The sequence below is a fragment of the Phoca vitulina genome, unplaced genomic scaffold (assembly GCF_004348235.1).
Source record: "Phoca vitulina isolate PV1807 unplaced genomic scaffold, GSC_HSeal_1.0 scaffold3, whole genome shotgun sequence".
In the NCBI taxonomy this organism is placed as follows: Eukaryota; Metazoa; Chordata; class Mammalia; order Carnivora; family Phocidae; genus Phoca; species Phoca vitulina.
This window is the reverse complement of record NW_022589706.1, coordinates 814,743-832,779: the sequence shown is the minus strand read 5'-3', so window position 1 is coordinate 832,779 and position 18,037 is coordinate 814,743. Positions and strand designations below refer to the sequence as shown.

The following is an 18,037-nucleotide window of genomic DNA, read 5'->3' as shown; positions in this document are numbered from 1 at the left end:
CTCACCAGTATAGGGTATTGCCCTGAGGTTATTGCTCTTCTTATCGGCCCATCTAATAGGTAGGGAATAGTTTTATTTTGCAAGTCCCTAATGACTAATGGTGTGCTACATATTTTCATTTGCTTATTTGCCATCCATTTACCTTCTTTATGAAGTGTCTACTCAAATCATTTGGTCAATAATGATTTTTATTAATCAAGCTTTGAGAATTCTTTATATATCCTGGAAATAAGTCCTTCATCTGCTGAGTGTTTTGCAAAAATTTTGGCCAGTCAGTGGTTTGTCTTCCTATTGCCATAATAGAATCTTTTTAGAAGCAGAAGTTTTAAATTTTGATGAAGTCCAATTTTTTAAAAGATTTTATTTCTTGATCATGTCTTTTATGTCATATCTAAACATCTTTTCCTCACATGAGTTCACAACGATTATCCTTTGTTTTCCTGTAAAAGCTTTATACTTTTGGATTTTACATTTAAAGCTACATGCATTTTTAATTTAGTTCTTAATGTGGCGTGAGGCATGAATCAAGCTTTATTTATTTGCAAAGAACTGTCCAATTGCTCCAGCACCCTTTGTTGAAAAGACTGTTCTTTCTCCAGCAGTGCCTTTGCAACCTTGTCAAAACTCAATTGACCATAAATGTGTGGGTCTATTTCTGGATTTTTTTTTCTGTTCCATTGGTCTATTTGTTTAGGTTCTACCTGATATCATACTTTTCCAATAATATTTTGCAATAATACTTGAAATCAGGTATGGAGAGTCTTCCAACGCTTTTTTTTCTTTTCAAAAGTATTTTAGCTATTCTAGGGCTTTTCTCTTTTCACTGAAACCTGAGAATCCACTTGTTAATTTCTACAGAAAAAAATTCTGGATTTTTGTTAGGATCGCGCTGAATCTGTAGATAAGTTTAGATAGAAATGGCACCCTAACAATGTGGAATCTTCCAATCACAGAATATCTCTCCATATATTTAGGGCATCTTGGATTCTCTCATCAGCATTATATAGTTTTCAGCATACAGATTTTGCACATATTTTGTAACACTTATACCTAAGTATCTTACAGATTTTTGATACTATCTAAATGTCACTTTAAAAAAAATAGTTACCATCTTCTTTATCTGTTCCTCAGCAGATGGACACTTAGGCTGTTTCCATAATTTGGCTATTGTAGATAAACACTGAGGTGCATGTAAGATGTGCATGTAAGATATCACATCATATATATATAGATATAGATATAGATATGATATAGATATGATATAGATATATGTTTTTTGTACTTACTCTTTATCAGGTTAAGGAAGATTCCATGTATTTCCAATTTTCTGAGGGATTTTTTAAAAATCATAAATGCATGTTAAATTTTGTGAAATATCTTTTCTCAATCTATTGAGATAATCATATGGTTTCTCTTCTATAATCTGTTGAAATACATTGATTGATTTTGGAAGTTTGAACTTCCTCATATTTCCAGAATAAATCCCATTTGGTCATAATGTATTTTCCTTTTAAAATAATGCTGGAATCAATTTGCTAATACCTCATTTACAATATTTACCTCCAGTTTAATGAGGAACATTTTAGTTTTCTTTTTCTTATAACATCTTTGTGTAATTTTGGTACCAGAGTAATGCTGGCATCGTGAGTTGGGAAATAGTCCCTCCTCTTCTACTTTCTGGAAAAATTCATGTAGAGTTGGTATTATTTCTAGCATCTGTTTGGTAGAATTGGCCAGTGAAGGTATTTTCCTGTGAAGAACTCTAGTGAGGACCTGGAGTTCTTAACAGGAAGCTTTTTAACTATGAATCTGATTCCTTTAATAGACATGGGTCTATTCTATTTATCTAATTCTCATTAAGTCAGAAGAAGTAAATACATATTCGATAGGAATTGGTCATTTATGTCTTCCAAGAAATTTCTCTGTGTCATGTAAACTTGCAAATATTTGGGTTTATTGTTATTTGTAATATCCCCTTGTTACCTTTTTAATGAGTGTTGATTATGCAGTGATGTCTCCTCTTTCATTCCTGATTTGGTCATTTGTGTTTGCTCTATGATTTTCCTGATAATTTTGGCTAGAGGTTTATCAAAGGGCTCATCTTTTTAAAGAACCAGTTTTTAGTTTCATTGATTTTCTCTGTTTTATTGATTTCTGCTCTGATCTTTATTACTTTCTTCTGTTTGCTTTGAGTTTAATTTGTTCTCATTCTAGTTTATTAAGATGGAAATATAAATTATTGATTTGAGTCTTGTCTTTCTCCAATATAAGCATTTAATGCTCTGTCAATTCTGTCCTAAGTCCAGCCTTGGCTATATTCCACAAATGTGGATGTATTATGTTTTCATTCTCATTCAGTTACAAACACTTTCCAACTTCCCTGTGACTCACTCTTTCACCCATGGGTGATTTAGATGTCTACTTCATAATTTTCAACAATATTTGGTAATTTGCTATCCATCTTTCTGTTGTTGATGTCCAGCTTAATTCTGTGATGGTCAGAGAAATCCCTTATATGATTTTCTTTTCTGTTTTTTTAATTGGTAAAGTTTGTTTTATGGTCTAGATATGGTCTATCTTGGTGAATATTCCATGTTCTTGTGCAAAGAATGTGTATGCTCTTCTTTGGTCATATCTCCTATAAATTTCAATTAGATCCTAAATATTCTTATTGGTTTTCTGTCTACTTGTTATATCAGTTACTAAGAGAAGTGTGTTGAAATCCCCAACTATAATTGTGAATTAGTCTATTTTTCTTTGCATTACAGTTTTGTCTCATGTATTTTGATGTTCTGCTGTAAGGTGTGTACATTTTTAGGATTATTACATCTTCTCGGTAAATTGCTGCATGTATCATTATATAATATCCCTCTTGTTCCTTGTTCTGAATTCTACTTTGTGTGATATTAATATAGCCACTTTAGCTTTCTTTTGTTAATGTTTGCATGGTATTTCCAATGGTGTGCTGGTAAATGTTTAATGATTAGATCTCTGGTAAAAAAAAAAAAAGAAAAAAGAAAAGAAAAAAAGGAGTAGAAGAGGAGGAGGAGGAGAGGAGGAGGAGGAGAAGGAGGAGGAGAAGAAGAAGAAGAGCACTGATTTGTAGATTCTGCTGATTTTTGTGATGTAAGTCCACCCACCATGGCTGACTTCAAGTTATCAGTGTGATATCATCAAACACAGAGGAGGGGAGAGATGAGCTAATATGTCTTTTCCAGCATGCCCCTGATTATATCTTTTTCCATCCATTCATTTTTAACCTATATCTTTATATTTTAAATACATGTCATGTAGGCAGTCTTTTTTTATCCATCTAATAATCTCTGCCTTCCCATTGATATTTAGACCATTTATATTTAATATAATTATTGATATGGTTGGATTACATTCTATCACCTTGCTTTCCTTCTCTTTGGTCCATTTGTTCTTTGTTCATTTGCTGCTCTTCTTCTGCTTTATTTTGGATTACTTGATCATTATATTCCACTTTAACTCCCGTACTGGGTTAGTATTTATACCTCTTTTTAAAAAATATAGTTTAGAGGTTGCCCTATATTTGTAATATACATTATCAATTAATCAGAATCTACCTTGAAATCATACCATTTCATGTATAATGTAAGAATCTTAGAATAATGTACTCCCAGTTCCTCCCACCCATCTTTTGTTTTATTGTGCTGTAGATACATAATTAATTGATTTTATTTTTACTTCAAACAGTCAATTATATTTTAGTGGTTAGAAATAAGAAAAATTGATTTGATATTTACCTTCCTTTTTCCCATTTCCAATATTTTTTATTTCTTTGTGCAGCTTCAGTTTCTATAGGGTATCATATTCATTTTACCTGAAGGGCTTGCTTCAAAAATTCTTGTAGTGAAAGCCTAGTGGTAGTGAACTCCTTCATTCTTTTGTTTGTTGGAAAAAGTCTTCATTTGCTTACATTTTAAAAAGAGATCGTATTGTGACTAACATAATAAAATTAAATTAAAAAAATAAAACAAAACAAAAACAAAAACAAACTCAAAAACAATCAAAATAAAAAGAGATGTTAACAGAATTCTGGATTCACAGGTTTTTTTTCTCTTTCAGCACTTAAGTATGTCACTCTATTGCTTATGGCAATGTTTCTAACAACAAATTTACTACAATTCTTTGGTTTTAGATATGATGTGCCTAGGTGTGTTGTTTTGTGATCCTTTTGTGTTTATCCTGGTTGGTGTTCTCTGAGCTTCTTGGATATGTGTGGTTTGATGACTCATAATTTTTGGGAAAATTCCTGGTCATTATCTGCAAATATTTCATATTTCTCTCTCTCTCTCATCTATTTCTGGAATTTCAATTATATATGTGTTAGACCTTTCATATTTCCTCATAGCAATTGGATGCTCTGTTATTTTTTTTCTACTTTTTTCTCTTAGTGTTTCACTTTGAATAATTTTGTTTGACCTATCTTCAGATTCACTTCTTCTTTCCTTGGCAGTTTCAAGTCCTATTAGGGAGCCTGTTGGAGGCATACTTTATCTCTGGTGTTATGTTTGGTTTGTTTTTATTATTATTAGCTTTTCCATCCAATTATTTTATAGATTCCATCCTTTGGTTGAAATCTCCATCTTTTAATGTGTACTGTCTATTTTTTCCACTAGAATATTTGAAATGTTTTAAATTCCTTGTCTGTTAGTTCTAACATCTGGTTCATATCCAAATATGGTTCTGTTGATTACTGTGTTTCTATTTGTTTTGTTTTGTTTTTTTCCTTTTTGTCATGTGTCTCATAACTTTTGGTTAAAGACTGAACATTTTGTGCAGGACAGTGTTTATGCCTGGAAATGGGCATGTCTCTTCCACTACTATGCCTTTAGTGTTGTACGTGTATGGAAGAACTGAGTTAATCTAATCAGCAGTTGAGCTGAATCTGGGTTGGTATGATTATCCTCAATGTACCTCCTCTCAAGTTAGTGTTCCCTCAATGTTCCTGTTCCATCTCCAGCTTTAGGCTTTCCCCTTAGGCCTGTGCTTTAAAGAGGGTCTTCTGTTCCTTCTGTTCCCTGGCAGGAGACTTCTCTTTCTTGTGACTTGATACTTGGTCTGGTTGGGGTGGTAGGGGGGAGGGGAGAACATGTTCCCTGTTGTCTTGGCTCAGCCAGTCTTAGGTGGGTTCTGTGTCATCCATGGTCTTGTCTTGGGGGTGGGTCTTTCTCGTTGATCCTGTGTCTCTCCCAGCAATGGGAAACCATGAATTATCTGAGCCCAGGATAATTTTTTTGTCCCTTTCCCAGGGGTAGAGATTTTATTTTTCTGTTCCTTGCCCCTCATGCTCAGTGAGTATTCACCTGTGCCCCTGTGGTTGCAGAAATCTTCTGCCCTTCCTCCTTTAGCTCAAGGATTTTGTCCCATAGGGGTATGGGGAGGTAGATCCAGGAAGGACTTTGGGCCCTCTTAAAGTAGTAGCTGCTCTCTTCCCCAAATCCCACATTAAGGCAAGCTTTCTACAGCCTCCTGCCTTCTCCTAGTCCTTTCATGAATTCACAGTGAGGTCAACAGAGAAGAGCTGTGAGGAGCGGTGAATCCCCCTTGCATCTGGACAAACAGTGGTTCTATTCTCTCACTTAAGTCCGCATACAACCTTCAGCAATTCAATAAGCATTTTAGCAGAAGTCTCTTACCCTCTTCTGTGGCATCCCTGTCTCCTTCCCATGCTATTCCCAAGATAAGCCAGTACTCACAGCCCTCTCTCTTCTCAGAGTAACTGTCTTTCCTTAGACTTCAGACTAGTCAGATTTGAGAAAAATTATGGTTTTGTAGATGATCTAGATTTTTCTCATTGTTAGGTTGAGAGAGACCCTCTTTCCAACTCCTGCATTTTGAACAGAAGCAGAATTGTCTGAGGTCTTTGATATGATGGAAAAGAGAGATGAATTAAATTGGAGGAGTCAAAAGTAATTTTGCTGAGGAAGTAACTTTTCAGATAGGTCCTAAAGGATGAGTAAGTGTTGTGTAGTATAAAGGGATGTAAAAAGCTTTGCAGAAAGATAGAACTGCATTTGCCAAGGCCCTGAGGCAAAAAGGAGCTTTGTCACATAGAAAGAACCAAAAGAAAGCTAGTGTGGCCTGAGCAAAGTAGGCCAGGAGAATGAGTCTGCAGAAGCGTGCAGGGCCAGATCATGCACTACCTGAGTGCCACGTCCAACCTTTTGGTTTCTATATATAGCAAGTTCACTGGGAAATTTTAAAGAGCATTAATTTTCAGGGTGCCTAGGTGGCTCAGTGGATTAAGCATCTCACTGTTGGTTTTGGCTCAGGTCATGATCTCAGTGTTATGAGATCGAGTCCCAAATCGGGCTCCCCATTCATCGGGAAGCCTGCTTGTGATTGTCTCACTCTCCCTCTGCCCCTCCCCCCACTCACGTGTTCTCTCAAATAAATAAATATCATTAATTTTTTGATAAATAGAATATGGAATCCTTTAAGAGAGTGGCACTACATAAATGAACTTTTCTATCAGCATAACATCTATTAGATCCCCAATTTCACATATTGACTCTGTAAAATGCACTGAGTCTAACCCTGTGCTTCCAGTTAGAACACCATTCTCTAGGAAAACTTCCAAAGGCCTTTTTTTAATCTACTAGTTTAATCTGACATGTTTCACATGAAGTCATTTTCTGGTCCTGGCGCATCATTTATGTCTACACCTCATCAGAGCTTCTGTATTTACTTATTGGCCACCAATGATACTTCTCCTCCTCTTCCTCTTCTCATGTAGACTTATGAAGTCTAATGGTCAACCTCTGAATAGCATCTCACGTATTCTAATGAAACCAGTTTTCAGTTTCCATTAATGCTGCTTACGTCCCAGAAAGGGAGAAGTTATCAGACTGACACAGCAGTTTCATTTTGTCTCGGTGTAATATGTAAGCGTGTGACACTTGAGTTCATCTGGCTAGCTACAGAGCCAAAGAAATATAAATTACACTCAAGGGATCTAGACAGAAAGCCAGGCATGCTGCTTATCTCTGCTTTTCACAGCTTTTCAGCACACTTTAATGCAAAGAATTATGATGGAGCTCTTGAATCATTTGGGGAACAGGTACAACATGTACCTCTATGATCTGGGCTTTCATTTATGTGTGCATTTCATTGCTCATGCAATAATGAGTTGATATAATGGTAACTAGCTCACATCTATTGAGAACTTGCTATGTGTCTGTCCCTGTACTCAATGCATCACATATGTTATCTCACTAGAGGGTAGGGGCTATTATTATTCCACAGAATATGACACTTATACAGGGATTAAGTGCTTGCCCAATAACAAATAGCCAACAATGGTAGCCACTGAGATTTGAAGTTAGGTCTCTGTGACCAACTTCTTTGCTGCTATGGTGCATTGAGCATCTACTTCTAGATCAGCTTCATGCTAATCCTTGAGCCTCTGGGACTGACTAAGTCATATCCCTGCCCTCAAAGGGTTCACAGCCCAGTGAGGAAGGTGGAAATGTATGCCATTAATTAAATTATAGCATGATCAGTGCTGCAAGGGAGGTACAGACCAGAACATAGATTGATGTACTTGGCCAGGAGAGGGGGGAAATGGGGGGAATAGAGGAATAGCATGAGACTCCATGAACATTCCACAGGGAGAGTGAAATGTGGTCTGAGTCTTGAAGTAGGAGTAGGAGTCCATGAGTATAAAAAATAGGGTGAAAATTATCAGACAAGTCACAGATAATTAAAAGTAAAGAATATCCTACTTTTTGCAGTTGGCATGATGAGCTATATAATAAAGGCAGTACCCAAATGTGAGGTTGGAGCCAGTCTTTAGGAATTCTTGTGCTAGGGCCTTTGAACTTTATTCTGTAGCAAATAGAAAAACTTGGAATGATTTTAATTATGTGATTTGAACACATGAATAATAACAATACAACAACAACAAAATTAAATAGCATTTACTGGCACTTACTATGGGCTCAATAAATACATACATAATTTCATTTTCTCTTCACAAGATTATATAGCAAATATTACTATTCCTTTTTGCAGATGAGGAAAGCTGAGGTACAAATAAGAGGTGGAGTAGCTTGCCCAAGGCCATTATACCAATAAGCATGGGAGCTGAGGTTCATTTGCAGGCCTGAAAAATTCCTACATTCACACCTTTCACCCCTCTCTTTCACTGATTCTACTGATTCAGATGGAGGTTAGAATGCCAGGCTGGAGTGAGAGGCCATGGTGTGTCCAGGCAGAGATGAAACAGAGTAGGGAGGAAGTTTCTGGAAGAGGAAAATGAAAGTCTTGGGGCCAATCAAATGATCAAAAGCAGAGACTGAAGGAGGGTAGAGTCCAGGAGACTCCTCCATTCTGACTTGTGCAACCGAGCAGACGGTGGGCTGGGACTGAGACCCCAGGAGGAGGGCAGTTGGAGAGGGACGAGTTTGCTTGGGCAGGTTCAGTGTGCAGTGCCCATGGGACCGCTAGGTGGAGGTGTCCAGGAGGCAGCTGGATGCACAGATCTGGCCATCCTGCTGGCCAGGATGTACAAGCTGGAGACAGGGTCTTGCCATGAAGAAAGGACCAGCGGGCAGAACATCTGGGTTCTGTCCTAGCTGGGCTGGAAGTCACTGAACTCCTCCAAATGGATTTACCTCCCTCACCTAGAAAATGTAGGGGAGGGAGGAAATTACCATGAAGGTCCCCTCTAGGCTGAAACGTGGTAATTCTATGTTCCCAGTCAAGGAGGCAATTACGTGTAGGAACAGATCCTGGAAGCCGGTCGTCAACCTGTAGGCTAAACATTGACTAGCATGCCACCTTCCGCTGCGGCAATCAAAGCCTTCAGCAATATTCATGGAGCTTAACCAGGAGGATCATAATTATAACTTAGGAGGTTATTGTATTCTTTTCATATTTTTAGTCTTGTGTGGTTAGCATAGGGTGGGCCAATCCCACCACATGCATATTTACATTTCCGGGGAAGGGGGGAGATGTTAGCGGGAGGTGAGGCTGATCTTCCAAGCCACTGGGCTGGGCTAGAGGAGCAGCCATAGGTTCCATGGCTCTGGAAGGCAGCCCAGTGTGTTAGGCCAGTGCGCTCACAAGGACTCATGGGCTGTGCAACACACACCAGACTCCGTGGAAGATCCTGGGGCTGGAGCAGGAAAGGACACAGGCGCCATCAAGGAATGTGATTCAAGAGCCAATTTCCATAGGATTTTAAACCATTTTTATCAGTGTGCATGATCATGGTGAACCACTTAGTTATTTTTCTTTTGGGTTATGTTGAAACCCTAATTTCCTCCAATGTAGAATTTCTGGATCTTCATACATACTCTTGGCTTCAGTTCCAGTTGAATTAGCAGATCTAACACAATGACCTTATAGAGATTTTGGGATGTAAAACATAAATTATATATTGTGTGTGTGAAAATAAAAATAATTCATTATATATATTTATATTTTATATTTATATTATATTATATATGCTTATAATGAATTATTTTTATTTCAGCATAAGCATGGTGTATTTTGGTGGAAAATGTCTGGATTTTGAAGGAGACGTGGTAGGATTCTGATCATCATTCTGAATGACCCCCGAGAAAGGGGCAGGGAGGGTTCAGATAAGGCTCTGAGTCTCCCTGCTGCGTCATCCAGGCATGTAACTTGACTACTCCAAGCCTCAGCTTCCAAGATTAGAGATAATAATAACACTGCCTCACAAGGTCCTTCTGAGGATAAAATGAGTTAACACATGCAAAACTGTAGGATGTGCTCTGTAAATATTAGCTTTGCTGAGGAGTAAATAATATATGTAAAAAAACCTTGAACTTCTGGCACATGGTGGATGCTCCATAAAGGAAGAGGTGTATTGGGCACTAGGCTGAAAGTCATAAGAATGATGGTCCAGTCCAGGCTTTTCCACTCACGTTCTCCATGGCCCTGAAATTACCCCTTTACCTCCTCAGTTTCTCCATCTGTGGGTTGGGTGCTTTGGGGCTGGGTAGGGGTAATGTATGAAGGAACTTTGTGCCCTAGAAAGCTCTGCATGACTGTTTTGTGCATGATGATGGTAGTTAGAGGTGGCATTTCCAGCAGCTGAAGATAGATTTAGGGTTGGCTGTTCCCCCACCAGGTCATTGCCAAGAAGTTTTAATCAAGAAGGACTTGGGGCATTTGGTTCATCTGTAATCCAATCGGGGTACCCAGACCTTGGATCCTGGACATCCTTTCTGCGCAAACCATAACTAACTCCTGTTATCTGCTTGGTTTATCATTTGCTGTCCTGGGGACGCAGGGTGCTCTCATCATTCACTGTCCTGCAAGGAAAGCCCACGCCTGGCCATGGCTGTGTTGGCCCACTCCATTCCTTCTGCAGCCAGACTCAACAGCAGCTAGGTCTCATTCTGTGCCGTTATGAAGATTAAATGAGCTTATACCTGTGAAACTCTTAAAGCAAGGCTTATTGGTACATGCAGACGCTCCGTAAAGATTCCCTATTTTTATTAGCAGTGTATCAGGAGCTTAGAACAGTGCTTGGTACATAGAAAGGTACATAGTTTGTGGTTTGTATTATAATCATTCATTTATTTAATCAGTCAACAAGCCTTTCCCACTTTTCTTCATGGCAGGCATGCATGAAGAACAAGCAAGACACCATGACAGTCCCTGCCCTCGGGGAGCTCAAGGTCCAGTGACAAGCAGACAAATGAGCAAAAATGCAGCAGGGGGTGTGAATGTTGCCATCAAGAGATGCCTAGGGAAGGTGGGGTCAGGAGGAAGCCCAAATCTAATCTGGAGGGAGGAGAATCGTAGGAAATAATATCAGAGAGGTATTTTGAAGAGCAGATGACGCATGTAATGAACGTTGTAGTATCTGGGGCTGTAGTAGCTTCCTGGAGGAGATAACTCTAGAGCTGTACCTTTTGTGAGACAGCCCTGGTGAATTAGGGGAGAGAACAAGAGACAGACAGACAGACAGATGGGGAGTTCCAGGAACAGTGAGCAGCATGAGCGGCTAGAGCCCGGGGTGGCGTGGGAAAGCCCAGGGGTGGAGTACGGCTTGGAAGATCAATGGGCAGGTACCAAGAGCACTGAATGCCAGACCACGGAAGTTAGATTCACTTAACCACACAAGCTGCCAGCCCTAGTCCCTTCCATCGCTCCACCAAAACTTAAAAAAGACTCCAGGATCAAGTCACATTTCTAAGCCATGTTTGTTATTGAGTTAGGCCACTTTTGAGAGCCAGTAAAGCACATGAGCCCATTAAAGGCTCTGACAAGTCCAGCAGGAAGGAACGTGGTTGAACCTCATCATTTCCCAGACACGTTTGACCTCAGAATCCCTCCTCCTCCAAAATGTATTCGCCTCACAAGAATCAAGTGGTATTCCCAGGAACACAGATTGTGAGACAGCCCTGAGGACAGGAAGACCTTTAAGCTGACTACTACCATGGTCTGTGTCCCATACCAGAAAACCAACTCCCCCGTCAGCAGCAAGAACAGACTGGAGAAGACAACTCTGGAGGCCTGAGGACTGGTGGGGAGGCCACCGGGAGATCTGAGCAAGGGCTGCACGTCTGCGCAGAGGAGGAAGGGGTGCAAGAGCTGTGCGGGGTAGAGTCATCTGGTGCCGACAGTGGAATTTAACCATTACAACGATGGGATCCCTGAACCTGGGCATCAGGATCAGGGGTTCTATACCTGCCTGTAGAGCTGGGGAGTGATGGTCCAGGCAGCCTCTCCTCCCCATCCAGCCCGGTGGCCAGTTCCAAAACAGGGGGGACGATGACAAGATGGTCTGCGAGGGACCCTTCATTTGTGCCATGCTGACTCTCCGAGGCCACAAGCTGTCTCTACTTCTGAGGCACGCAAGCAGTAAGCCGGACCAGCTCTGTGGCATCAGGGGTGGAAGAGCCGATCGATGTGCATTTATTAAATGCCTACTGTGTACTTGGCCTGAGCACCTGGCCCTGGAAGGGTAGGAAGGTGTAAGGGTGCATCGGACCCATCCTGGCAGTCACTTTAGTACAGGAGGAAGGACTTTGACGTGAGAAAACCGAGAGAGGCGACCCCCAGGTCTGCCACACCAGCTGGATGGCCGGAGCGAGTTCCTAGCCCCTCTTATTAATTTCCTAGGGCTGCTCAACGAAGTTCACAAACGTGGTGGCTTGAAACTAGTTCACTGTCTCGAAATTCTGGAGGCCAAATCAATATTGAAGTGTCTGCAGGGCCATGCTCCCTTTGGAGGCTCTAGAAGAGGACCCCACCTTGCCTCTTGGGCCTCTGGTGGCTCCAGGGTTCCTGGGCTTGTGGCCACTCCAATCTCTGCCTCCTCCCATGGCCCTCTCCTTTCTCCTATAAGGACATCAGTAACTGGATTGAGGACGGGCCCTGCAATTTATCTTGAGACGATTTTATCTGGAGATTCTTAATTGTATCTGCACAGACCCTATTTCCAAATAGGGTCCCATTCACAGGTGCCAGAGGCTAACACTTGGATCCATCTTTAGAGGGGATACTATTTCAAGCTGCCACACCCTTCATGCCTCTACTTTCTTGTCTGAAAACGGAGATCATTACAGCACTTGTCTCATTGGGTGCTTGGGATGCTGGCGAGAGAGGTCACATGCATAAAACCCTCAGCAGAGGAAATGGACAACTGGTTGCTCTTATTCATTCATCCACACGTGAGAAGAGTCTCGTACCTGTCCCTGCAAATCTACACCTGCATGATGCTCTCGCTTCTACGCACTAGGATTCCAGGCCACCAAAGCGGTCATTTTGGTGGCATATGGATTATGGCAAAAATGTTTTTCATGTTCTGTCATCAGTCCCAAGTGTGTAGGGGAGGAAAGAATGTCACCATCTCTGGGAGTGCAATCACAGGCCACAGATATTTGTCATTTGGTTGGTCATGACAGCCAGGACAGAATGCTGCTTGTGCCCTGAATTCCAGATGGGCAGGGGCTACTGGGCATGACAAGGATTTATGGGGAGCACCTCGGCACACACAGCCATCCGTGCGCTCATGGACGCCTTCCTGCCCCCTGCACTGTCTGAGAACACGGGCTGCGCCAGGACCCAGCCGTCCAGGCCCTGGGAATGCACAGACAGCACGATGTTCCAGAACTCTTAGCACAGAGAAAAGAGGGCAGGTGCACAGACTGAGATGCAGGGAAGGAAGTCCCTCGAGATGGGAGCTCAGTTTCAGGCTCATGGTGGGATCCAGGTGGGAAGCAGAAGAGCACAGCTCAGGGCTAGTGCCTGCTAAGAAACCAAATACTTGCTCACAGGATGCTTAATGAACAGGTGAGATCGCCACCTCTGAAGTCAAGCTGATCTACAAGGGAAAGACTGGGCAGACATCTAGATGCTAAAAATACACAAGTCAGCGTGTGGATGAAATTTAGGATGGTCCCCAGGCTTCTGGGCGATGGGGTGGATGGCAGTGAGGCTAAGCGTGACAGGGAGAGGAGATCGGAATGCCAATTCTACTAATGAAAGCCATGCCTGAGGTTTCTGGAGCACTCACTCCGGCCCAGCCGGGCAGCATATTCTCTTATTTAATCCTCATAACAGCCCAATGAAGAAACTGTTCTTATTATCCACATTTCACCAGACTGAGGCAAAGAGAAGCTTACGTAACTTGTTAAACTCAGGTCCAGCCACACTGACCTGCTTACTGTTCCCCAGCGTATCCCGTCGGTTTGTTTGTAAGGCTCAAATAACCGAAGGGGACATTTCCTCCAATTCCCAATGCTGCCTCCCCCTAATTTGGACTGAGTATCTTTGTGTACTTAAAGAAATGTTGATATGAACCTTACTTCAAACAAGGATTCTGTCCATGCATGAGGCACACCTCAGCTTGGCACTTCCCGGCTGTGTGACATCCTTCATGCCGCTGGCCCTCTCTGAACCTCATCTGTAAAATGGGCCCCAGGCAAACATGACCCTGTGGGCTCTTGTGAAGAGGTTCTCGTTAGAACCCGAGGGGGAGCGTGCGCTCTAAGATACGGAGCAAACGGGGAGCATCGCCACAGGGCAGCCGGAGTCTGGCCTAACCCAAGAGCCCAGATGGGAGCGTGCGTGTCCTGCCCCGCCTGCCTCATCCAGCCCTCCCCGTTCCCATGCCCGCTGAATGCCAGTCTGAAAATTGAGCTGAAACATCCTTAATCACAACATGTTGTGGTTCCAAGGGACAGATTTTGTCTGCCCTGACAACTGTAAAATGGAATTACGTCTGCAAGTTAATTTGCTGGAAAGGATCCACATTTCACAAAATTTTCCTGGAAGCCAATACGAGCAATTAGAGCGTGGACGCACTCCTGGCCTAGCGACTTGGGGGTGGAGCAATGAGATTAACGCACCACTCGGCACATTAGAGCATCTGAGGGCCCAGGGTACCCCAGGACGAGCACCCTGCCCTGAAGAACCAGCATCCACCACCCTGGGGCCTCCCGCCTTCACTTTTTGTTCGGCTGAGGTGAAACTCACAGAACAGAATGACCCATTTCAAAGGAACAATTCTGTGGCTTTTAGTACATTCTCAATGTTGTGTGACTACCGCCTCTCCCTAGTTCTAGAACATTTTCATCTCCCCCAGCGGACATCCACTAAACAGTTACTCCCCATCTTCCCGAACCGGGCAGCCCCCAATCTGCCTCCTGTCTGTGTGGATTTACCTGCCCCGGGAGTTTCATATCCCACCTGTGCCGAACTAAGACTGTTTCCTGCAAGAAGCAACGGTCTCCATGGGTTCTAGGCGTCGCCAGTTGTTGGGACGCCTGACCCGGTGTTGGTGCCAGAAGCAGGGGGACATTTACGAGGTGCGGTTTCTTCATCTTAACTCAGATCTTACCCCACCCGTGTTCACGCTGACAGTGATTCATGCTCCACCCATCCACCTCCTTCAGGGGGCTTTCCCCGCCTCCGCCCCAGCAGACCCCCTCCACCGCACCCTGGAGCACCCCTACGCCCCCCGGGGGCCACACCAGTGTTTCCTGTGATGCCTGGGACTTGTTCTTGAGCCCGCTCATGGCTTACGGAGGGCAGGAGCCACATGGCACGGTGGACGGAGTCCTGGCTTTGCCCTCCAAGAGGCTGGGTTCCTATCCCCCCCAGGTCCCCTCTGTGAGGGGCGGTGAGTGTAAACTGTGGTGTGTGGTGACCTTCTCTCTGTCCTGTCTTGGCAGCCCCGGAAGTGTTCCAGGTGTATGTGGACGGAGGCCCCGGCTACTCGTACCCCGTCGACTGGTGGTCCCTGGGTGTCACGGCTTATGAGCTGCTGCGGGGCTGGGTAAGACATGTGTCTGCGTGGGCAACATGGGGAGCCCTGGAAGTCGGGGCTCAGGTCAGACTGGACCTGGGTGCTGTTGGCCGGCCACGCGGCTGGGAAGGAGCCCACGTGAGGAGTCAGAGGCCCTGGGTCCCGGTTCTGATGGCCCGTGTGCCTGAGGTCCCTGAGCATGAGTGGGGCCCGGAGTGAGCTTCCGGTCCAGCCGCCTCCTTCTGCTCGTGGGGAAATGGATGGTCACAGGGGAAGGTCTTACGTAAAGGTCAGCATCTCATCAGTGGCAGTTCACACACCTTGGCATCGTGATTTCAAACACTGTCCTCTCCCGACCCACAGCACGATGCGCCCGTGCCTGATTGTCCAGCTTGATTTGAAGCTCTTTAAATATAAGGACCATGCTTCTTTTCCGTGTTGTTTGGTTGTTCTATATCTTCCCCAAGTACATAGCTCGATGTCCCCTAAAAAGAGGGCATTCAGTATGTACTTTCGTTTTTATTTCATTTCATTTAATAGCTGGAGATAACTAATGGCAACTGATAACTCAATTTTACTTCAGTAGAAAGAATTATGACAAACCAATTTTGAAGCATTTTTCTTTGCACAAGTATTATTGGAAAATGATACCACTGAACCTTGGTTTCCTTCTTGGTACAAGGGCGATAAAAGTCTTCAGTCTGTTTCATGAAGCTCAGGTTACCATGGGATCACTCCGCCCCCGGACGGAGACCCAAGGTTTGCATTTTAACTCGCCTTCGCTTCTCCAGACCCCGGCGCAGAGCCACCGCCTATGTGATTGTGTCCACGCACACTGGGGCCGGTGGAGGTGCACTCCTGGAGGGCAGGGGTGGCCCGTGCGGGTGATCCAGTGAGGAATGAATGAATGAATGATGAGAGCAGTTTGCAAACCATCAAAGCCATGTGAGTGCAAATAAGTATTATTATTTTTCATCCTGTAGTTTAACAACTATTTTCTGCTCTTGATCTCAATTACTTCCTCTGAATTCCTCAAAAGCATAATTACTATACATGATGTTTTTAGAATTAAAAATATACATATATATGTATATATGTATGTATGTATATATACACACACGTATATATATAAGAACTTGTTTTCTCAGGCACCGAGTGAAAAAGTTCATCTTCTTCTTGGCTGGTCCCTTTGTCATCTGCTGGTGTCACTGATGCACACAGTCAGGAGGGAGTTTGAGGGTCCTGAAAGCTATATGAACCAGAGGACACAGGCATCCTCCAGATGCTGTTTATCTGACGTCCTCAGTCATACAAATGCCCTCGGCAAGCAGTTGCCCCAAGCACGATTGGATGTTCATCAGCGGAAAGTACCTTCTCTATGTTAAATAAAAATCAATTGAGTAAATTTGAAGATCTAATTGGCTTCATTAAACGATCCGTGAGTCGAGCAGCACCCCATCTCGCTCGTTGCGAGGTGCTCCAAGGAGTCCTATGAAATGGAAGGTTTTTATAGGAGGGTGGGGCAAGATGTTAGCAAAAGAAAAAGATTCTTTTAGGCAAAGAGCTTTCTAGGGGGCAAGGCAAGGTGTCTTATCATCAGATTATCCGTCTTACTTCGCGGGGTGGAGAGGACCCAGGGGGCAGATTCCCAGGCCAGGATTGAAAAATTCCCAAATCACCGGTTAAGATGACATTTCTGGGAGAGGTTGGACCTGCAATTAGATATGTATTAAGCCCTGATTTGGGAACTCGTTCTAAGGGACAGCATTTTGGGGCCTGTGGATTTTGTGTTGTGTTTTTTTTTTCAAACATCTGCCACTCCTCACAGGTCAGAACAGTTATAGATGATGACTTGGCAAAAAGCCCCAAGGATAGTGGTTCTTGCTGGTTCCAAAATAAATCGTTTCATTTTCAATGCGACAGAGTTTTCTACTCAGAGATCCAAATGCCGCGTTCAAGGGAGGAAAGAGAAGCCCCAGTGGGATCAGGGGCTTGGATGTAGTCGTGGAGTGACTGAATGAAAGAATGCCTGTTCTGTGCTCGTGTTAACCTTTCTCACAAATGTCTGGGTCTGGCTTCACCTTGGACAGGTTTATGCAAACAGTTAATTCTCTGTTTTTCATACATACAGGAAACAATCCCATTTGGTAAAAAAAAAACTATACCGAGACACATACCTGCTTGTCTCTGGGGTGTGTAGATGGCTGTCCCTCCCCCCAGAATTCCTCCATCATGTCAGTGACAGCATCCCTGATGAGTGGTCATCCACCTCTTTGTTCCTTGATTCCCTCAAAACCCAGGGAGTTTCTTACCTCCCAAAGATGAAAGCCATAATGGGAATTTTCTGGTGTGTGTATTCTAGGATGTTAGAGTTGGAAACAGAATGGGTAAGATCAGGACAGTCTGCTGGCTAAGGACCCAGGAATACTCTAGTCCCAGTCCGGAAAACAACCGTCTCTTCCCAAATGCTCTGTAGGGAGAGCCGAGGAATCGAGTGTCATCAATGGGCTTAAAATCTCAATACAGAGACTCCCATGAGCCTGGGTGGATCTTATAGTCTGAACCAGGGACGTAAGCAGGATCTCTGAGCCCAAAGTAGAATCTTCGTCCTCACTCCGCACACCTGCTGAGTGAAAGAAAGAGACCCAAGATTGTGCCGCCTGGAGAGTTCCCTGTTAGAGTACAGATCCCTTGGTCTCCCCGGACTGCGACCACACCCTCTGATTAGAGGGGAGAGGATTCCCCGCCCACAGACCCAGAGAAGGACCTTAGAGA

The 18,037-nt window shown here is 43.3% G+C and overlaps 1 protein-coding gene across 1 annotated transcript in view; it reads left to right on the top strand.

The window, feature by feature from the left end:
• STK32B (serine/threonine kinase 32B) overlaps positions 1-18,037 on the top strand; it is a 365,972-nt gene that overhangs the window by 319,490 nt on the left and 28,445 nt on the right. The window contains exon 7 of the mRNA XM_032397296.1: positions 15,189-15,292. Within this exon, the coding sequence (XP_032253187.1) occupies positions 15,189-15,292 (104 nt within the window). The remainder of the gene's footprint in view (positions 1-15,188; positions 15,293-18,037) is intronic.